The 24,780-nt window shown below is 36.7% G+C and overlaps 1 protein-coding gene across 1 annotated transcript in view; it reads left to right on the plus strand.

Annotated features, from left to right (window-relative positions):
* Positions 1–24,780, plus strand: part of LOC122808148 (CD209 antigen-like protein E) — a 454,065-nt gene that overhangs the window by 52,139 nt on the left and 377,146 nt on the right. The window contains exon 2 of the mRNA XM_044079119.1: positions 2,409–2,558. Coding sequence (XP_043935054.1) covers positions 2,409–2,558 — 150 coding nt within the window. The remainder of the gene's footprint in view (positions 1–2,408; positions 2,559–24,780) is intronic.

Raw genomic sequence — 24,780 nt, forward strand, 5'->3', positions numbered from 1 at the left:
AACTTTCTTATGAGTCACGTCAGACATAAGGAAATGTTCCTAGCTGGTGTGCAACTATAATGGTAGAAGTGAGTCACATGCATCATGCAGAGCTTAAAGAACCTGTTTTCACTTTTTTGCTTGAATTACTCTGATTTGTATTCTCTGTCAGAACTGCTGTTAACAGTAGTAGTAAATTCTTAACAAAGTGAAGTAGCTGTATCCCAGCATTGTGACATAGAAGAGTAAAGATAAAGCCCTGATTACAACTCTGGTGAACCAGGTTTGATTAGTGGCTCAGGCATCTGAGGGACTGACAATGGGAGGAGAGGCCTACCCATCGTTTACAGAGGGTGAGCTCTTGGGGTGGGCTGATCTCTAGTTGAGGCTGTGGCACATGAGCTGTATTATCCTTAAAGCTAACAGAACATTGGCTGAGAACTGCAGAGTTGGGACTATATGCCAGCATATTCCATTTCACATCTGGTCTTAAATATTGTATATGCACATTTGGTCAAAGGAAAGTAAGTTTGGACATGGAGAACACTCTTCTAAAGCAATATGAGGCTGTATGAAGTACCTCACTCTCCACAACAGACATGTTTCTGGGTCAAGTTATTCCAGTGGCAGTGAAAGTAGCTCAGTAGACCTGGAAGATGTAAACAGGCTCTGCAGACAGCCCTGGAAGATGTAAACAGGCTCTGCAGACAGCTATGACCATTCTGAGGAGCCAGAAATAGAGAAAAAAATGAAGCAGCTCAACTGCATGTTTTTCTAAGGATGATAATTTGTAGTCCTTGAAGTACTGAATGACATCCATCCAGTGTTCTGAAGTGCTAAAGCTAACACTGGGAAGATGTATGGTTTTCCCCTCTAAATGCTGGTGCTTGAGTTACTCTAATTTCTATTGTTCTTAGAATCTCTTTCAAGAGGCTGAAAGTCTTCCAGAGATGTGAAAGCTATCACTGTAATTTAAGGAATGTTAACTGACCACTCTTGCTTCATCTTCAACAAACTCTTAATACACAAGCAAACACTTTTGATATTTACCAAAGTCTGCATTTGGAAGACATGCATATGAGTGCATATGTGTGTGTGTGTGTGTGTGTGTGTGTGTGTGTGTGTGTGTGTGTGTGTGTGTGTGTGTGTGTGTGCATGCTTGCATGTGAATTTCTTATTTTCTTTTTTTCTTAAAAGCTGGCAAAATGTGCTGCATTTACTGAAATGTATTTTATTATTTCTGTCATGTCATCTTTAATCTTGCAATGCAGCACAGCAGAAAATAGAAAGAGCTTTCTGTTCTTGAATTTGTGTTATGAGACATTTTCCTTTTAGTTAAGTGCAAATCTCCTTAAGCATTACATTTTTCCATTAATATTGGATTGTTAGCCACCTTCTTGATGTCACACTGTAACATATTAATATGTCAGCTAAGCCATGATTCTTGAACATGACAAATTACAAGTTATTCTCAGTGTTGTGCATGTTGGCAGCCTTTCTAAATATGTTATTAGAACTGTGGCATTTCCTTTTTGTCCATAAGGAAATGTTCTTTCTTTTTCAGAAATGGAATGTTGTGCCTAAGCGAGAAAATGAATGTGGAGCTGCCACTGACTGAGACCGACAATGCAACTGTCCTTTCAGTTTAATAGCTGCTTTTATCACTGTCCACTGAGATACTTGTAGCTATAAGCTTGGATAAGAACCATCCTAAGTCCTTCCCATCACCATTCTTACATCAATAATACTATGAAAAACCTTACATTAATCTGGCTTATGTAGGCTTTATCTTGCCCCACCTTACAATTGTGTTCCACATTCTGTAGTATGTCTCACCTTTTATGCCTTGGGTATCTTTCCAATAACCACATTTCATTTTTCAGGAAGTTGGAAGTATTATTAATTTCTTGTTTGGTGTTATCGCACGACTAGACATTTGTAAAGCAGAGCGAGCATTTAAATTTAAGGATGGAGCAGATGATGGTGGCTACATGTGACATTAGGAGTGAACAATAATTGAAAGTGTCTTGGGTTACTTCTGCAAAATTTTTAAAGGGATCAATGAGTTCTATTTACACCCCTGCTAGCAATTATTAATTCTGATAGTGAAGTGAGACCTTGTGATATTTATTGGTTGAGAGTATGTACGCATTTAATTTCATGCCTCAGAAAATATATTTGCCTGCTGTGTGCTGATAATGCAGATTATGATGAGATTCATGAAAGGACAATATCTTGGTGTGTGTGTGTGTGTGTGTGTGTGTGTGTGTGTGTGTGTGTGTGTGTGTGTGTGTGTGTGTGTGTGTGTGTGTGTGTGTGTGTGTGTGTGTGTGTGTGTGTGTGTGTGTTCATGTCTACAACTGAGAGCAAATTGTGAACTAAATCAAACATTGAAATTGTTCCCTCACTTTTTTCTTCCCTCTTTAAAGGTAGATCAGAGCAGAAAGTCACTAAAAGAAAGGATGAAACTATCAAGAAGGAATCGGCAGTTGGAAATTCAGAGATGTGTTCCAGAAACAGAATCCTTCCTATCCTCTGCTTCCTTCTCCTAGTCCTGTTGGTAGCCATTGTCACACTCTGTAAGGTCCTTTTAATAATTATTCTGTAATTAGTGGTAATTACTAGTGACATAAAGTGTGCTTATTAGCAAATAAATAAAACTGTGAAGTATAATCCTGCAGTGTTGTGCAATGTTGAGCCTTAAAGGTTCTAGGGTTTGAATCTGACCTCAGTCTCAGCCTGCATTGATTGAGTTTACCTCTTTTACATCGTCATTGTGTCTTTACCTGAGCAGTCAGTCTTTACCTACCTAGAAAGATATATGGATTAGGTTGGTTGATGATTTTGACCTGTAACTACAAATGATTCTTATACATATATATATATATATATATATATATATATATATATATATATATATATATATATATATATATATATATATATATATATATATATATATATATATATATATATATATATATGTGTGTGTGTGTGTGTGTGTGTGTGTGTGTGTGTGTGTGTGTGTGTGTGTGTGCAGGTGTGTATTTTACTATAACATGGACAGGTACATAAACTTTATATCCTAAATGAAAGACATGTACACACATGAAAGACATTCGTTGATTCACTACACAACCAACATTACTGTGTTAATTAGGCTGAGATGCAGTAATTAAGGAAAGTGTTCATTAGGGAGACCGCATTTACATTCAGTTCAAATTTACAGCGCAAACACCTATCTGGACAGAACTACAAATTTTATGTAGACAAACAGAAGTAACATTCTGTTGGTCATTACCTCCTCTAGGAGAATGTACATGCTTGTCTAACCATTATCCCCTCCCTCTGTATATGAATATTATTTTAACCTTAACTGATTTCTTCCCAGCCTTCACAATCCATCACTTAATTCTTACCTTACCTCCTGTTGCACCACCATTCTCAACAAAATAATTGCTTCTTGGTTATTTATATTGTTTGCCCATATAATTCTCCGTTGCAAAATTCTGAGCTAACATTTTCCTCATACAGCCTTCTGGGTTTTTTTGTCATTGTTTTGTGTATTTCTGGGTTCATTTTCATATGTCTGAAAATATATAATGGTGTATTTGATATACAACTGGGATCTTGAGCCATTATAACTCTTATCTAGTTATTATATTTCTTTAATAACATCTTTGTTTGATCATGTCAGTAAAGAACTCTGACTATTACATCTTCCTGTCTTTTTCATCTGGGGTTTGGCTGCAGTTTACAGTTTCTTTCTTTCTTTCTTTCTTTCTTTCTTTCTTTCTTTCTTTCTTTCTTTCTTTCTTTCTTTCGACATTTGTTGATGGGGTTAGTCCAACTAAGCAACAGTCCTTTTTCAGCAGAGGCCTGAGGAGAAAAGCTCCAGTTGTATAGGTAAAAGAAAGATATATATATATATATATATATATATATATATATATATATATATATATATATATATGAAATACTATGACAAAATACAGCAGAGAATAGAAGTAATTACATTCAAATTACATACAATAATTTAACAAGAAATATGCTCAGGGTAAACTGCAGCATTTATACACGGCAAAATGTTTGTAGCACAGCCTATTGTTAGTAATTAGAGCAGGATTTGTATAGAGGAAGGTAACAGATAGAGAGGATATGGTTGGAGGTAGAAGTTGGAAGAAATGTTCTGTATCTTTAGTGATAAGGAGAGTTTCAGTGTATTAGAGGGGAGGGTAGTTTAAGTTGGCTTGTGGCATAGGCATGACCATGAGTTTAGCAGGCTGTCTTTTAGAGATTTTTTTGAAGCAGATAATGTTAGAGATATTTCTTAAACATAAAGGCAGTTTACTCCATGCATTTGCAACAAAACGATTGTAGAGGAGTTTGCCTATGTTTTTATTGGGCTTATAAATTTCCAGGAGGTGCTGGTCAGATCTTCGGAGTGTGCAATTGGGATTGTAGAGAAAGATGAGGGTTGAGAGAGCAGGATGGGAGGGTTTGTTTAGGATGGAGAGTGTCAGGTGCAGCTGAGGTAGCAGGAGTTGGTGGAAGTCTAGCCACTGTAGTCTTTGCAAAGATATGCAGTGGTATGAGCGATAGGGTTGATTTTCAGCAAATGTAACAATTTTATTATATATGAATTCCAGTTTAGACATAAGATTGGATTGTATGTCAGTGAGGATTGAGTTGGCATAAAATAGACTGGGAAGTAGGAAAGTGTGTGCCAGAGAGAGTTTAGATTAATTTGCAAGGCATTTTTTTGTGCCTGTAGAGCAAGCCCAGTTTTTGATGAGTCTTTTTGATGCACTGTTGAATGTGGAGATCGAATTTTAGCTGACCATCAATTGTGACTCGTAGTAGTTTTGTGCAAGGTTCCACAGATATAGTTGTGTTATTGAGGGAGGTGACAGTGAAGGTAGTTTTTTGCTGTTGGAGAGATTTTGTGAGGAAGAGGAGTTTGGTTTTCTTAGGGTGGAGTGTGAGTTGGTTAGTTGTTAGCCATTTTTCAATTAAGTGGAGAGATTCTTGAGTAAGGGTGTGAAGGTGGGAGAGATTGTCAGAGTAGGAGATAATTGCAGAGTCATCAGCATATTGTATTAAAGAGGAGTGAGAACAGGATGTGTATAGGTTGATAGTAAAAATGTTAAATAATAGAGGTCCAGTAATGGAGCCTTGAGGAACCCGTTTAGACTAGTAGAAAGGGAGAAGAGGCTGTGAGACATTTAATGGTCTGAAGTCTGTTGGAGAGGTAGTTTGGGAACCAGTAAAGTGCAGAGTTGGAAAGATTAAGGCTAGTTAGCTTAAACATAAGTAAAATGTGGGAAACAGTGTCAAAGGCCTTAGAGAGGTTAAGGAAAAGACAGGACACTAACTTACTGTTGTCAAGAGATTTCAAGATAGACTGTGTGAAAGATAATAGTGCAGTAGATGTGCTGTGGTTAGGGCAAAATCTATGATGGGTAAGGGTAGGAGATATTCTTATAGAAGATGATCAAGGAGCTGCTTATGAATGCACTTTTCAAATGTTTTGTGATAGTTGAGACAAAATGGCTATTGGCCTGAAATTAGAGGGGCCAGTAGAATTTCTACCTTTGTGTAAGGGTATGACATAGAATGTCTTCCAGATTTCTGTGACTGTATTTTCGTGGATTGATCTATTGATTAATATGGAGATGAGGTATGCAATAGAATTTGCAGCAAGTTTAAGGAATAGAGGGGGTAAGTTATCAGCGAATGGTGAGCATGTTTTAAGTTTACTGAGAAGTGATCTAATATAAGCTGTAGGGGCAGGCTTAAGAGAGAAGGAGGTTGTGTAGGTAGATGGAAAGGGAGAGGTAGTGGGGTAGGTACTATTATGTTTTTTATTTAAATCAGGGATTGAGTCTATGAAGAAGGGGTTAAGAAACATGGCAGTGTCTATGGCAGAGCTGTTGGGGCAAGGGTTTAGTGTAGAAGGACTGCCTGGATATAGTAGCTTGTTGACTGTATGCCAGAATTTTTTGGGATTGGAGTAGAGGTTATTTAGTGACTTTTGGTAGAAATTATCAAGGTTAACCTGTTGTTTGGTTAGATTGTGGAGCTCCCTATAACACTGAAGATGAGAAGGGTATGTTTTTTCTAGTTTTTCCAGGCATTATCTCTCTTGTACATAACGGTGTAAATGGATTGTGTTAGCCAGGGAGTGAAATTGGATTTTATTCTAATTTTCCTGAGGGGGGGGCAGGGAATTTAGAGTATTTAGGAAGATGCTGCTAAATTTTAGGGCAGCTTCTTCAAAGGATAGGACAGCAAATGGTTAAACATATATAGTGGAGAGCAAATGGTTAAAGATATCTGGGTTGAAATGAGAGAGTTTGTGATAGCCTTTGTATTGGTGGGATTTGTGCAATTGAAGGGGTTGTCTCTGAATCAAGGTAGGAAGCTGGTCACTAAGGGTATCAGGCAGTGTGGTGGGCTTATGGTATAGGTTAAGACTGGCGGCGAGGATCCAGTCAAGCATAGTGGCAGTATTGGTGTATAGCATTAGATACATTTTTTGCACAATAAATATTATGCCACTTGCCAGCAAACATTCTTGATGCAAGATCATTCCATCCATTGAAATGTGTCTAAAGTAACTATGAGTTATTCATTGCAGGGATTCCATTAATATATGTGGTTTCTTCTACCAATCTCCTAAAACTCAAGCTATTTTTAAATTAACATTTTTTTACCTAACATAAGGAATTAACATTTCTAAGGGAACTGCTTCACATAAGAGTGGAGTGACCTACAAGCATAATATTCCACGTGATAAAACTGTTTAATAAATGTATCCCTTTTTTAGTATGTTTGATAAGGCTTTAGCATGACCCAATCAGTTTCTTCAGCATCTAGCTTCAGCTGGGAAAGAGACTAATTAAAATTCTGACGTTAGCATCAGGAAACGACAGCTAATTAATTTGCTAATGTTGCTGTAGAGTCTGAAAAACAAATAGGTTATGAAGATCACCTTTCATTCTTGCTAATTTAACTATAGAATGAGAACATGAAAGATGTTTGAGATACGTCTGTTTTATTGCTGTATAGCTTTAGGTATGACCTAAGCAAAGGACTTAATTAAGTCAAACTAACTACAGAACACTAACTCATTCATCATCCAGAAAAATGCCCTGTACTACAAACCGTATTACTACCCTGCTGTCCAGCAAGGGACCTCCATTCTAGTAACAAATTCTTACTACTCACAAATAAGTCAAATAATGTTGCAGGAGATTCACTCTGAAATAGTATTCCTACACAAATAATCCTCTGCAACAAACTTAATAATTTTAAGCCTCTGCTTTAACAAAATTGTAACCAGTTTTCATCCTACACATGCTCATCAGCAGGTTGAAACTTAATTTTGTACAATACTCTCAAAATATTCTCTTTAAACAGAATACTTTCAACCTCTTATTGAAATGAAAAAAAATGTGTTCATAACTGCAGCCTGTACAATCCATTAAGTTGCACGTGGGCTTTCTTTTTAGTAACTGCTACCTTTGTAAAATCTTAGAATGTATAAATGTAACTACTGTTTATGTATAAATGTAAATAGAAGTGCAACTACTCTGTGTTTGACTGGAACAAGCAAATGGAGCTTTTCTTCCCGGCCCCCATTGAAAATGAGTATTACCCAGTCAGACTTTCCCAGTAAACAAAGAAAATCAGTAAAATAAATATATAAATAAGCTTATCCGTTATATTTCACTTTAGGTACCCAATTATAACATTTCTAAAAAGATTTTTATGAACAGATGTTTTGCCTATAGCTATGAAATATTTCCATGTGATTATTTTCAGTTGTGGCAGTGCAGAGCTAAGATCCTCTAAACTAGTATTCATTTTTTGTTTATTTATTTATTTATTTTTAAGAATTAGGTGTATAGAATCAACTTGGTGTCATTTGACTTTTAGTCATAAGAAACTTTATCCAGGTCCTTATTATCTTGGATGACAGGTGGTTAACTACCTAGAAACCCACTACAGAATGGCCCTTCCAGATATGTTAAGACTTCTCACATTTTTTTTTTTTATGTAGGGAAAAAAAGTCTATATGTATTTAGTATAAATTAATGAACTCTGTGTGTGTGTGTGTTTTTTTTTTTTTTTTTTTTTTTTTTTTTCTAAGTTCAGAACCTAGTGTGGTGTGTGGGAAGACCCCCAGCCACAAAGGTGGAGGGGGGCTAGGAGGCACAACTAAAGAGATACCAAGTACAGTATAGCATTCATTTCATTATTTTCTGTACAGACATTTCTGAATACTGGCAAACAGGTGAATTCTGCTTTTGCAGCTGGAAAGCGCAACACTTGTTTTGTTGTTTTTTGTTTGTTTTTTTGTAGCTTATTGCTGTCTACCTGCACAAAATGCAGCTGCATATGCAAGTTTTAGGATGCTGCAAATTTAAAATACCATGCATTTAATGCTTTTTTTAAAAATGCAAACAAGTTAATTGATGATGCAAAAACATCATTGCAGATAACGCAAATAACAAATATTTGCAAATTTTAAAAAATGCATAACAACAAAATGGATTAATTTAATTAAAAAATTTTAAAATACATTTAAATACATAATTTGATAATTGCAACAGCAAAAATACAAATGTTAAAAATACAAAATACAATGACACATTGCATGATTAAAATAATCATCTGATGATAGACCTGTTTTGTATGTAATATACAAAGTTTAATTATTAAGATGGTTTGTAAGTATTTTAATCCTTTGGCAAGATAAGCACTGAAAATTCAAATGGATGACCTGGAACTTTTCATTTGAGAAAGTGATCCAAATGTTAATTTCTGCAGTTGGTCTCTAAATGCCAGTAGGGGTTAAAATTAAACATAATTTAAATGTTATATACTAGATATGTTTTGAGGAATGACAGATGTATGGTTAGTAAAATGCAAAGTCTTTCAGCTTTTCCCAGTTAGGGGTCTCCACAGCGGATCACCAGTCTGCTAGTGATTGGCAGTGGATTTTTACGGTGTCGAGTTGCCAGCCCGGTGCTCAACCTTCAAAGAAGGAACATCCACACACATGCACCTACCTGCATGTCTTTAATGTTCACTCAGCCATGGGAAGGGCATGCAGACTCAGCATAGAAGGCACTCCAACCGAGAAATGAACCAGAAAACCTCTTGCTATGAGGCAACAATGCTAACCGCTGCACAACCGCGGCCTCTAAAATATTAATTATGAAATGGGAAATTATGTTTCTTCTCAGAAAGTAAGAAGGGGGTATGACCACATGTGGAGACCAGTCTTGGTAATACATAGGGATGTAGCTAGGGAGTACTTTAGAGATTCAATTACATAATAAAACACTGAATAAAAGTTGATATTCAGAAATGGAACATGACTGAGGTGGAACTGGACTAGATGGCAAAGTGCTTCATTTTTTGAATTACCTTTATTATAATATGCCATTCATGTCTTTTCACCTAAATCATGACAAACGTTTTCAAAGTCAGTAAAAAATATAATGTGAAATTGTATCTGGGAAGTGAGAAGTAAATCAATAATGCCTAAAGACAGGGATGTTCTTAATATACCAGATCCAGAACTTTAATACGTAGAAGTGTAGTCTTAAGATGCTCTATTTTATGTTAGAACTTATGATGCTGGATGGGAGATTATGTTGTGGTTTTGCTTGGGGAAAATGGAAGATAAGAGTGAACTATATCAAAGGACCTGAGTACAAGAATGGGAAGATTTTCCTTGTACAATGAATGTTAAACAATCATTAAATAGGCGAGATGCAGGGCTGGTTTACTTATGTTTTCTAACACGTGAAAGTGCAGTTGGTAAACCTAAGAATGAGGGTTGTGTCACTAGAAAGAAAGAGGAGGTTAGGTAGCATATTCAGGGCAAGCAATAAAAGTGTTAAGTGCATCTCCTCAGAAGACATTCAGACATTTGGATTCTCCAAATATTTAAAACTAAAACATAGCGAGATTAGGTAGACATGATATGATAGAGGAGATTTGCTAAAACGCATGCTTTGCATAGTAACTCTAGGAATGAGATAAGCTTTTTTATTCTTTTTTTTAATTTTGAGATATTCAAGAAAAAGAGAAAATGCTGATTTTCACCTGGAAATTTTGACTCTGAAAAAGAACTTAACTACTGTATCTGGTATGTTTTCTAAACTAAGACATGCAGTATGCCCATCTTCCATAGGTAACCTTTTTAGCACTAAATAGTGCAACATTTTACACATTTTTAAATTATGATTCTCGAACATATTATAGAAAAGGATATTTGTGAAAATGTCTAACACTTGCACTCATAGATAAATCCTGCAGTGTAAGTGAGATGCAAGTGGTCCTTTCTGCTGTACTTTCAATAGTGTAATTCATAAACAAAATTCACTGCCAGATAAGAATGAGGGAAACACAATCCCATTTTGTTATCACGTAAGTGTGATGTTTCTTAAAGTGAAGTCATATAGAATCGATGATTCATTGTGTCCGGTCGGAGACTGACATCAGTGAATTTTATTCCAGCCTCTAAGTTCAAGTGACTCATAGTAATTGTGAAAAGTTGAGATTATATCAATTTATTTATTTTTAGCTGTTCTTCCTTTCTCTTAGTTTTTGCAACTTAAGTTATAGTGTACAGATACACTGGGGTGTGAGGGCAAGGGTCTCCACTTTCTGGGGTATTGGGTGGAATGATTTATTTATTTATTTAATTATTTATTTATTTTTGTGACCATCAGTAGTTGGGCTGTTTTGTAGTTTAGATGGTTTGGTTGTGGTATTTTGTGTCAGACATACTGGCACTCAGTGTTTCATTATACATCTGACAAAGAGCATGCTCATTAAGCAATACATTTCAAAAGTGCACCGAACACATGTTAAAATGCAGACAGTGTGCCAGTAACAACATGGTGTGCATCAGCGTTTTGTGTTTATGTATAGGGGGAAAAATTTTAAATCTACTTGTGCAACTGAAGATTGAGGGTGTTATTGCTCAGTAAACAAATGACATAACGGAAGTGTACATATGAATTACAACACAAAACATTAATTTGTGTTCCACTTATTAGAAAACATTCATTTATACTCTGGTTACAGGGCAACATGCATTGTGTATTGGCAGGGCACAAGAATACACCACCAAAATCTGCTGCTTTTTAATGATAACATTGGCAAGTACTTGCTCATAAAAGCATCACAAAGTGATAGTGTTCACTCTAGGCATCGCCAGCCTTAGGCATAGGCCAACTAGGCGGCCGCCTAGGGTGCCACTCTAGCAGGGGCACTTTTCCAGTATTTATTTAATATAGGTAGACCAGGATGGGGGCACCAGGTGGTGTGGTGGGGGTTGCCATGGAGCCCTTTTGCCAAGGACATCAGTTGACCTAAAGCCGCTCCTGACTCTAGGTAATATATTGTGGGGAAACTGCTGTATCTGTAGACAAACACTCAGCTTATGAGTGGTACAACAGTGCCCTGTACAACTTATATAGATATCTTATTGCAGAGCATTGATGCCAGCCATATACCCTGCTGTGAAATAATAATGCTGATATTATATGAGTTAATAACCATATTCAGCACCTTTTTGCATATACATTGGCTTTCTGTTGTGTCTCTGGTGTGCTAAACATTATACTTTCTTTGTTGATGTGCATTCTGAAGGAGTTCAATATGAGGAAAAGGACATAGACTTCTTTATGCCTTCAGGAACACTGATATTATTTACGTCTCATTTCTATTGGATATCAGCATGATGTCATGGCCATGATACATGTATGCATATGATTGGCCATTTGTCTGTCTATTTTTTTCCACGTGGTTGACAGATTGAAAAATGAAATTCACCTTGCATAAGTGAGTAACTTGTTCAAATTTGGACTTTTAAATACTATCATGAGGATAGATATGCTCAAGCATATAGCTCTGTGTTTCAGACTATAGCAATAAAGACTCATCATAACTATATCACTGCACAAGGTCACTGGTTAAACATACAGTGCTCTGCTACATCTGCTTTGCAGTCCGCTCTTGGATGATCATTTGGTTCATGGAAGTGACATTCCTGAGGTCTATAACATTGCATCTTCATGTGGATGCCTCATTCCCACAGCTATAACACACAGCACTGCTGTATTCTGCTGTGTGAAAATAGTGGAAATTCATAAAAGGGTAGAACTAGTATAATATACAAGGATATTTGGAAAACCAAGGCTAGGAATATTAATTTGGTGGGGAAAGAAAGAGGTGCTATTGTTAGAAGACAAGGACTTGGAAAAGACAGACAAGGCAAAAATAAGCTAAATAAGTGGTAAAGGATCAGCAAATAAGATTGATTAAAGCAATAACCGATGACGTGGTGTGGTATATTAAAGATTTACCCATGGTTGGTGTGGTTTAATTTAATCAGGAAAGCAGTGATTAAAAAAAAAAAACTGTGGGGTATATATATATATAAACCCCCAGTGGGGTATTTATATTATATATATATTAATTAAAATAAAAAAAAAAAAAAAATACTTTTCTTAATATAATGTGTTTGTATCTTCTTTTCTGTTCTTCTTCTGCTTGTTTGTTGTTTTTTTGTGTTTTGTTTTTATGTACACTACTTATGACACCACACACCCACACACACCATGAAACAAATGGAAAAAAAAAAAGAAAAAGGAAAAAAGTTTTTTTTTTTTTTTTTTTTTTTTTTTTTTTTTTTTTTTTTTTTTTTTTTTGAAAAAAAAAATTTTAAATGGAAAAAAAATTTTTAAAGGTTTTTTTTTTTTTTTTTTTATTTTTTTTTTTTTTTTATGGGCATACAGGGGCCAATACAGCACATTTTGGAATATTAATGAGGGGCCATTGTATAATTGCAATTAATATTATAAACCTCCAAACTTATGTGATCAAAAAACAGACATCACATGCAACTACTATAGGTGTATGGAATAGAATACAGGAATTGAACATGCATTTTGAGACTGTAAAAGAGTAAAGGAGTATTGGGAATATTTGAAAATGCTGATTCAGCAAGCACTAGAAAGGGATATCCCAAAGGAATAGGAGTCCTGGAAAGTAGGTATAAAAATGGACTACATTCATATGATATACATGGAAAAGAAAGCAGAAAATGTTGAGTGGCTGCTTGCAAGCATAATAAAAACATTAATCGCTAAATAATGGGAGACACAGTCTTCTGTAAAATATGTACTTATTAGGCAATGTATGACTTGTCACATTGATAAAATATTCTTATCTTTTAAAACCATAGAGAATGAGGAACATCTCCTGTGGAACTGGTATGCAATTTTAAATTCTCTGGATCGATCTAAAACATGAAGAGAAAATATTAGATATAGTTTTTAGAGTCTGTCATGGAGCAATTGGCCTGATATACTGAACTTTGTACATAGTATAAATACAGTAGTGGTGTAACAGTTAAGGAAAAGTAAGCTAATAATCATAAAACTCAAAGATAATGCTGTGCTGTTTATTTTATTTAAATTTAATACAATTCTATTAAAAAATTACTTCAGTGTGTATGTCATCCAAAATGGTGGTAACAGAAAACTTCAGAACAACAGCCTTAAACCTACTGTTACCACAAGCTTGTTAAAAGTACTTAACAGTGAGCACAAATAGTGCAATAGAAAAGATCTTGACTTCATAGGAAAAAAAAACTGTACAATTCTACCTTGGACAGCTTTATACACTGCTGGTGAAAACCGCAAAATTTAACAAAATAGTAAAAGACCTTTGAGTCTTTGTAAAAGATGACATCTCATTTGATAGCCAAATAAATAATACCATCTGCAAAGTATCTGAAATTACTCACCCGATCCTATACAGGGTTGAAAGACATGCCATAGAAGGAAATGTCCCCCTTTATGCATTTCTTATCAGACCAAGTATAAATTACTGTATCCTATTCTTTAATCTACCCAAATGCCATCTATTGTATTTGGTCAAGGTTCATGGATTCCTCACAAAAAGAATCAAAGGGTTTTAAAACTTATCTTTTAGTTCAAGATTGCAGCAACTATGTCATTACTCTGTATTTCATCACCTTCTTAGAGGAGACTTTTGCCTTTCATACAAATAATTAAAGGAACCCTTGTTATTTGAAATTGTTTGCTTTGAATACACCCCCAGAGACCCTAAGCACTAGAGGAAACTCACCCTCTGTAAAAGTTATCAACTGCACCAAAACATTTGATAACTTCAGTTCTCAATGGCTTCCATGCCAATGGAATTAATTCTTCTTCTCAATTAATCTTGACTCATAAATTCATGCCTTTAAGAATGAACTGGAAGAATGTATGGGAACCTTAAATTCCAATATGAGATCCCAGGCATGAAGCTCTTTCACTGTCAATAAACACTGAGTTTGTTACTAAACCTATGAATTAATGAACTTATGTGAGCATTTTAGGTTTTAAATTCTACGTGGGGTTTAGAAATTCAGTCTGGAGATAGATGAACACCATTTGAAGATCTCAACCCAGGTTGTGAACCACAATCTGACAGTCAGCATTCTTTGTTATATATGATTAGGTTTGATGTACTAGAACTTAGGAGACTCTGCACCAAACTAAAGAAGAATCGCTTAAGTAGATAGCTGAAGTTACTATGGATGGATGTAGTATAGTTCATAGATTCATAGGTTACTACTAGGAAAACTGCCCTTGTAGACCATTTTAAGCCTAGTCAATTACCCCATGTGAGAATCAAACCCTGCACCTTGTGTCTGTAAGGTAAACACCTTAACCATTATGCCAGCCTCCTACCACATTGCAGGAAGTTAAGCTTATTGAAGGTGCATTGCTAAACAATGAGGCAGGCTGAGTACAAGTTGTTAAGGGAAAACATCTGGGAGGGGAGCAACAATATCTTTAAACATCTGCTTGGGTGGACAATGATAGAAACCAATCATGATGCAGATGGCAAGAGGCCTATGTCAAAGGTTGACACAATTTCAGGCCCATTGATGCAGAGTTTGACTCTACTGTGGAGAGTGCATACTTTTATGCTGACTTTCTGAGTCACTAAGGAGAATGAAAAGTGAGGATTTTTGAGGGATAATTTTAATCTTACTGAGGGCCGAATGTTAGACAGCTAATTCTCTAAAGTTAGGAGAAATCTTAATTTACAGGTGAAAATGTAGGAATCCATAGTTCAATTAGGACTCTGTGTTAGTTGGAGAATTTTATGTATATATATATATATATATATATATATATATATATATATATATATATATATATATATATATATATATATATATATATATATATATATATATATATATATATATATATATATATATATATATATATATATATATATATATATATATATATATATATTAGCTGTTGCAGCTGAACATCAGCTTGCACCTAGGTCATCTCCTCACTCACATTACTACCAGACCCTCATAAGTTTACCATGAGTTAACCTTGACCCACTCCAGGGCAAATTAATAAATAAAGAATCCAAATCTAGCGGCATACTGTTGCTGGGGGCATTATTTTTCCCTAACTTTCCCTGCCCCTTGCATGTATCTGAAACATCTTTGGGGCAGAGGTACAGAAGCACATGCTAGGGAATCATCCTTCTTCATTGGTAACCCTTTAGATGATGCCCCCAGTGTGTTTACAGTCTTCACTAAGGATACAATTCAAGTTGCCCTGGGTTCACGCTGTCCCACCAGGGTGGGTATGCCTATAATCCAATATCAGTACTTCAGACATCTGAGCTGCTAATCAAAAAGGGACTCTGGACCATAATTAGGGTTTTAACCCTTTATACCATGGTGCTAGCTACTGTCAACTGGATTCATGTTTTCCTTGTCAAATGTTTCATGCCAAGTTGGTTGTATTACTGGCTAGTATCTAGTTGATGACAAAAGCTGATTCAATATTACTGATTAGTATCTAGTTGATGACAAATGCTGATTCTATATTACTGGTTAGTGTCTAGACTCTAGCTGATGATAGAAGATGATTCAATAACAACTCACCTTCTGTGAGTTTGGATAAGACATGAACTAAGAGTTGAATAAGAAATATTGGTGATTTAACCATTTATTTTAAGAGATGACTTGGCATCACAGTTTATAAGGGAGGGGCTCAACAGTTTTATACTAAGCCACCCTTTTCCAATACAGAGGTGTGGGATTCATGTTATCTTGAACTGTAGGACATTTGCTCGGGTTCCTATTTTGGATAGGGTAGACTAGGATTTTGATCAGCTTCGACAAAAAAGTGCAGCAAGCTTATACAGCAGGTTAATTATTCCAACTAAATGTGTACGTGAGGATACAGGTCTGCAGAAGTCTGGCAAGGACCTTGTATTAGATATCAATCTGGCAAGGACCTTGTATTAGATATCAATGTTACATTTACATGGATAAGCTGATCATGTCTGAGTCAATGGCTAGTGCCTTGGGAAGGTGTTTGTATTTTGATTGAGGAGGAACCAAGGGAAGATGATGTTCATAGTTTTAGAATTTAATAAGTGTTGTCTGACCCATTCTATGCTTATTTATGAGGCATTCAAGGATTTTTAGACTTAACAATACAGTCCCTTGGCCAAGGCCATGGATGGACTTCTTGCTAAAGTTAAGCTTCCCAACTATGATATGAAGAGATATATAAGCCTGCTGGAGACAGTTACAGAGGGGAAAAGTAAAAACAGGTTTTGGAGACACCATAGATGCTTTGTCCATAGATTTAGATGCACTAAAAGTAGGTTTGTATAAGACACTGAATAAAGGCTTTGATTTCCTGCCATAATTAAGTTATTCCAATGGATGTTTAGTTCCTGTGACCTTCTTCTCTCTTTGAAAAAGTCAATATTTTTCATCCTATCCAAGGTCATCAAGGATTCTAGTAGGATCCAAAATGATGTTTATCTGTAATGTGGATAATAATGGTAGGGTGTAGACTTCTTTACTGCTCAGGTATGTTGGAGCAAAATGTTGCCCCCATGGGTGCCTTGATGAGATATTTGTTAACTGCTGTCTGTTGTGCCTCTGCAGACTATACAGTCTATGACCATGGGAGGATCTGGATGCAAGCTGGACGACACATGCCAACCATACTCTGATTACATAAAACATTGCTGAGACAGCCTCCCTGTCAGCTATGTCTTCAAAACCTGCTACTCCTAGATACCTGCAATATTATGATCTCAAGATCAACACCTGTGACCCCTTCAACAGGCTTCCCAGAAATGGAAATAGAAATGGTCATCTAGTTCTACCCCTTCAATATCTCCTGTGGGTGCTCAGAATGCCCCACCTGCTAAGACACCCTTTAGAGCACACAAACGCAATAAAGTGTAGTTCATGGTTAGGGACTGCATGAAACCCTGAGACTGCAAGCCACCATGCTGGACATCAACAGTTGTCACAACATGGCAGCTATGATGCATAGTATGGTCAGTTTGTGCATTGCCTTTTACAGTCTGGGTATGATAATGTGTACATCCTTTGTTGTGTACTGCCTGCATGGGCAAAGATGCTGTTTCTTTGCCAGTGATATGAAGTACTGCACTTACCTCTGCCTTTAATACAGCACCACTGCTGCCTGCTCGTACCCAGACTTTACACTCTACTTTCTTACTTTTGTGATGGAACCTACAGGGATGTTCCTCTGCTGCACTATCTGTTCCGTCTGTGCCATATTATCAACATAGGCTAAAGGGATGTTCCTCTGCTGCACTGTTCTGTCTGTGCCATATTATACAACATGGGCTGCAGTGATGTTCCTCTGCTGCACTATCTGTTCCGTCTGTGCCGTTTTATACAACATGGGCTACAGTGATGTTCCTCTGCTGCACTGTCTGTTCCATCTGTGCCATATTATCAACATAGGCTAAAGGGATGTTCCTCTGCTGCACTATTCTGTCTGTGCCATATTATACAACATGGGCTGCAGTGATGTTCCTCTGCTGCACTATCTGTTCCGTCTGTGCCGTATTATACAACATGGGCTACAGGGATGTTCCTCTGCTGCACTGTTCCTTCTGTGCCATATTATACAACATGGGCTACAGTGATGTTCCTCTGTTGCACTGTTCCTTCTGTGCCATATTATACAACATGGGCTACAGTTATGTTCCTCTGCTGCACTGTTCCTTCTGTGACATATTATACAACATGGGCTACAGTGATGTTCCTCTGCTGCACTGTTCCTTCTGTGCTGTATTATACAACATGGGCTACAGTGATGTTCCTCTGCTGCACTGTTCCTTCTGTGCCATATTATACAACATGGGCTGCAGTGATGTTCCTCTGCTGCACTGTTCTGTCTGTGCCATATTATACAACATGGGCTACAGGGATGTTCCTCTGCTGCACTGTTCTGTCTGTGCCATATTATACAACATGGGCATATCATGATGATTTTTCAAGTCTAAAATGCATATTACAGTGCCCCACATGACATGTCAAGGAAGTGTAAGTACTTCTTCAGTTGTCTAAAACATGCCATGTTTCAGCCTGGAGTGAATGCCACCTTTGCCATGGTCTGGGGATTGTCAAGAGGAGTCATTATTCTCTGTTCTAATGCGTATTCATCATCACCTGCAACACAATTTGGTGCAATATTTATACAAAGGAGAAATCAAAACTAATCAATACAAAAAAGTAGCACCGAAATGCAGGCAAAGGACAACCCAGATATGAGAAATGTAACAATACAAAAAATAAGATAACAAAGGGAGAAGTAGAAAAGAGGATTAGTAATAGACACATTAAAGAAATAGAAAAAAGTTATGGATTACCTGTGAAGTGAAGGATTCAGTGTAGAAAACCCAGTTCTGGTAATACCACAGCATGATGGAACAGTGAATCCTCAAATTAATGAGAAATAGGTGGAACAGGAAGCATCTGATCAGGTGTCACATGAAGAAACTCTGGAGTCTTCAGTAGAAAATCAGTACAAAAGTTCAGTCGGAGCTGCACAGAAAGGGAAGGAACAAAAAACAGTGGCAACTCTGGCACAGTCGATGCTGTGGAGTGATAGGCCGGTGAGTTCTCATATGAAACAGCAACAGATGACACAGGATGCAGCTAAAAAGAATATGTCACATGAAGATGATATGGAACTTTCTGTAGAATGCCTGTAGCAAACACAGAATAAACAATATATCTTTAGTTAGAAGAGAAAGATCTAAGGGATGAGTGGCTTGATTTAATAGGGAATGATAGACATATTAAGATCGATGAAAGAAATAATTACTGAAAGTCAATAACACCTAAAACATTAGAAGTCTGATAAAACAAATGAACACAGATGACTATTAACAGAAATTTGTGTGATATAACAGAAGTAAATAGCATATATTACTGTACAGCAAAAATAATAACTGATAAAATCTTACCCCAAAAATGCAGGGCAATAAGGGAAAGGAAGGGAAGAAATCAAATGCCTCATGGAAGTGTGGAATAGAGAAAACTATAAACCAATTAAGACAAGAAGTGTCACTCTTAGAAGAGTATAGAAGAGGCAACAGATCAGCAAAAATGCTTAGAACGATAGATGTGATAAAACAATGCTTATATTTACAACAAACCAGGTTCTATCATACACTGTTACAAATAAATTAAAGACAGCACAGGCAGAAAAACATAGAAATATGCAGATAAATATAAAGGAAAACTACAAAATAAGTAATTCACTTATGACACAAAAAGGTTTTATACAAAAATGGGAAGCAAAGCAAAAGGAATAGAAACACCACCAGAAAAAGAAGAAATAGACACATATTGGAGAAATCAAATTACAAATGACCACTCTAGTCATGAGTGATTTTAACTATCCCTCTGTTGATTGGGAAACTTATACAAGTACCAACATTCTTACACTAAGGCTCCTAGACTTTGTCAGCAATAATGCCCTGGAACAAATAGTATGCAACCCTACAAGGGGCTCAAATATTCTCGATCTGGTCCTCACCAACATGGGTGACTGTTACATTACCACATGCATTGGACCCTCACTGGTTAAATCTGATCACAAATCAGACACATTTGAAGTAGCTATAACACTTAAACCCTTCTTAGGTGAAATCCGGCTAAAAAAAAAATTGTCAAAGCTAATTATACCCTTCTAAGGGGTGGCATAAATAATTTCTAAGCTCCTTTGCCACAGATGGCATTAACAACTGTACTACAGTATACACAAATGCCCTGTACAAACAACTATACAAATGTATTGACACAGCTGCACCCAACAGGATCAAAACAATATCTTCAAGAAAAAACAACCATTAACAAGTTATACAACAAGAGGAAGAAGTTGCTGTCTAAGAATAAAAAAGAGAAGTCCCAACACTGAAAGAACACCCTCCTCTGCTTGAATAGACAAATAAGACAACTTGTAAAATCCTCTAAGGGCAACTTCAAAAAAAGATTAGCAACAATAGCTAAGGATAACCATAAGGCATTCTTCAGCTATATCCATACCATAAAAGTTTAGACCCAACGTGTGCTGAACAAGCCGTGGATGGTGTCATACACACTGAGTGTATTAAAATAGCTAACCTATTAGCTGTCAGGTTTGGAGAAAAATTCATCCCCCTCTCCCCTCCAAACTTTACACAAAGCATTCCCTCTACATCTCCATCACCTTGTATCTCCTAAGAGCAATTCATTAATGCTCTCTCCAAGGCCAAAAACACAACCTTTGTGTGACCATATTGCATCCCAGGTTACGTTTTCATTGATCTAAAACATGAGTTAGCAACTCCACTAGGTATTCTCTTCAACCACAGCCTGAGTACTGATTTTATCCCAGCTGATTGGAAAATAGCAACCATAATCCCCCTTCATAAAGGGGATACAGCAACAGACCCTGGGAACTACAGAGTCATAGGCTTAACCAGCCTTATCTGCAAGACCATGGAATGAATCAACATGGACCTTATAAATAAGGATATAAGTGATCTCCAAACCCTTGATCCGACACCGTTTGTTTTTTTCAAAGGTAGGTCATGCCTATTAAACCTGGTGGACTTCTTTGAAAATGTTACCAGAGCCATAGATGAGGGCAAATCTGTACATACACCCTGCCTTGACAGCCAATGCCTTCAACACAATCCTGCATTCAGGCATCATTGATCATTCTCGGAAGTTCAGGGCAAAGCAGATTGGCTGTGGCTGAATAAGTTTGCTGACAACTGCAAATTAGTTGCAATCATTCAATCTCCAAACGATGTCAACATACTTCAAGAGGGACTTACACAAACCAATGATTGGTGCCAAAGGCATGGACTCAAACTCAGTGTGAAAAAATGCATTATTATCCCCTTCAATGAAAACTATATGCTTGCAGATTATCATATAAATAATAATACCCTAAGTAACAACTCAGTAGTGGGAGACTTGGGAAAGCAAATTGACTGTAGCCTAAACTTTTACCACCATGTGTCTACTGTAGCAAGGAAGGCATTCTATATCGCACACCTCATTAGCAAAGGCATTGCCTCAAGAGCAAAAGAAGTCATAATACCCTTGTACTCAACCGTCATCAGGCAATAATTGAGTACAGTGCTCCCTTGGATAGGCACCTTAACAGGCACCTGCAGCAACTTGAGAGACCTCAGAGATTTCTAACCAAGAAAATTCAGTGTCTCCAGCACATGTCATACATTGACAGACTGAAGTCATTGTCACTGTACTCAGTGGCATACAAACTTCTTAGAGGAGACTTGTGCCTGGCTTGTAGAACAAGCTCGGATCAAAACCAAATGGAAATGCTGCACATTCGCAAGTCTAATGGAACAAGGGTCACCCACTCCAGGGACCTTAACCTCACCTGTGACATAAATAGGACCTGCTGGAGAGACAGATATATTTCTCAGAGGTTGTCACTCCTCTGGAATAGGCTATCAATTCACATCAAACAGAGGCCCTCCATGACCATGTTTAAGTGTAGCCTGGATGACTGGATGGGAAACCATAAATTCTTGCCGGAGATTGTATCCATGACCCTCCTAGATATGGGCAGTTGCTGCTAACTAAGATCTCAAGTTTAGGCAATATCCTTTATATTGGATTCCTCTAGTATTATATTGGGTACACATGGCTAGGCTCTTAAAGACCTTTAGGTCAATAGCCCAGTAAACACCTATGAACCTAAATATCTACAAAAACCCTGTGAATCATAACAAAGATGCTGAATAGATAGAAGAAATAAAAGAAACAGTAAGAAGTTCAAATGTATAAGATATGAAATGGGATGAAGTAACAGCCACAGAAATTGAAACTAAGTTAAGAAAAGCTCCTAAATGTAAAATCCCAGGTCCTAGATGCAATACCCAACGTCTGGCTAAAAGTAGTAACATCATTACTCAAAGATTTAGCCCTGAGTAAGAACTACTTCTGTGCACACTCTGAACAGACAACAACCTGGTTAACAACAGGACAAATGATACTCCTCCTTGGGAGTGAACCTGCAAGTTATCCTAAAAACTATAGACCAATACCTTGCCTTCCAACAATGTATAAACTATATACTGCAATTGATGTTGACAGAGTTTATAGTCATTTAGAAGGAAACTCAATCATGGCAACAGAACAAAAGGGGAACAAAAAATCATATAGAGCAAAGGAACATTTATTGTTAAAGTCATAATGGAGAATTGTATGGCATGGATAGGGTGACAAAAGAAAGTCATATGGAACAAAGGATCATTTGTTGTTAGTAAAAAGGAAAGACTCTAAGTAACCCATGGATAGATTACAAAAAAAAAGCATTTGACAGTATCACATATGCATGGATAAATGAGTGCTTACAGGTATATAAGATAAACCCTACAGTGATCAATTACATTACAGTGACCTTGAAGCAGTGACAAATCACTTTGCAGCTAAGCCATGATAAAGGACAAACTATTATCTCAGGGATAACATTCAGTGAGGAATATTCCAGGGTGACTCTTTTGTCACTGTTGCTGTTTTGTCTTGCACTTAACCCATTAACTGCCTACATAACAGATTAGGTCATGGTTACAATTTAGCTCCCAGACAACAACAAAGTGTAGAGTTTTTGTCTTCTTTTTGTGAATGATTTAAAACTGTATAGGTCATTAGATGAGAAGCTGAAAGCACAACTTGAAGTGTTCAAACCTTTCTCATATTATGAACAAATGGGATTTGGTCTTGAGAAATGTACAAAAGCAACATTTAAAGCAGGAAAGCTGCAACACCAAGAATATGTCAGTCTGGGACAGGAATGTGATATAAAGGAACTTGAGTATGAGGGAATGTATAAATATTTGGGAATTGATGAAAGATCGACAATAAAACATGCACAAAACTGAGTAAGGAATACTAAAATTAATATTGAAAACAGCCCTGACATATAGGAACAAAGTCCATGCTATAAACCAATTTGTTCTTCGTGTTCTAACTTACAGTTTTGGGGTGACTGACTGGCCCAAAATACATTGGATAAATTGGGCAGGAAAAGAAGAAAAATACTTCATACTTATCAACTAATATATAAAAATGAGTGCATATCAAGATTATATATACCTTGTTCTGAAGCAGGTATGGGCCTCCTTGAAACTGATTACATGTATAGATCTGCAATCATAGGACTGCATACATATGTGCTGACCTCAACAGATGCAAACATCATGAATGTTTTGAAGCATGAAGAGAAGAAATCTAAGATGATATCCATGTTAGTTTAGCAGAAGCATGTTGGTGTTAAGTGGGAATGGAAATCAAACCAGAAGTAGACAAAAATCAGGCAGCAGCTGAATGTGCCAAAAAAGGAAAAGAAAGAATATAAGGTGAAGGATCAGAGGAGAAAGCAAGAAATGTGGAAAACTCATAAATATAGCTGCAAGTACAGAAAATTCCTGGAACAACCACCTCATGTCTATCAAGATCTGACACAGGATTGGATAAGTAGAGGTGAATTTAAACCAAAAGATGAAAGGTTAATATTAAAGGCCCAGTACAGTGGACTACATACACACTGGTTTACAAAGTCCATTGAACATGTGGGAGAAACAGTCAAATGCATGTTTTGTAAAATATATAACTGGAAACAGTCACACATCTTGTTGCTGCCTGTGATATACTAATGGCAGAAGGACTGTATACTGAAAGGAATAATAATGTGTCAGGACTATTGCAATGGTGATTGTGCAAACATTATAATACTGAAGTGGCTGAGAAGCATTGGAAACATAAGCCATAAAGTAAGTTTATATCACATGGGATTACCCATTACCAACAGTTCAGAAAATAGGTGTGAGAAAACCAGATGTACTAGCCCATGAAAAGAAGACAAAAGCACAATTGATCATTGAAATTGCTACACCCAGTGACCACAGTGTCTTACATACAGAGAGACACAAAGTCATAAAATACTAGGATTTGCAGGCAGAAACAAGGGCAAATTGAAATAAGGGTACCTAGACAGTTTCACTGATAGTAGGAACAATGGGTCCCATAAAAAGAATTCACAGTCTTATCTAGATATGCTAGTGATATATGTAACTCCGTATGCACTGCAGAAGGAGTCAGTTCTAGGTACATTGGATATGCTACTGATATATGTAACTCCGTATGCACTGCAGAAGGAGTCAGTTCTAGGTATGTTGTAAGTACTGCAAAGAGCATTTTTGGCTTACATCAGTGATTGAAATGATACTAATTTCATGAACATTAATCATATATTGACTTAGGAATGGGGTCCATTCCCATCATGGTATTAAAATCCAAAGCACTTGAAGAATTTAAACTGACAGCAAAACTAATATATGTTGCTTGCTACT

The sequence above is a fragment of the Protopterus annectens genome, chromosome 8.part0 (assembly GCF_019279795.1).
Source record: "Protopterus annectens isolate FY-2018-M chromosome 8.part0, PAN1.0, whole genome shotgun sequence".
Classification (NCBI taxonomy): domain Eukaryota; kingdom Metazoa; phylum Chordata; order Ceratodontiformes; family Protopteridae; genus Protopterus; species Protopterus annectens.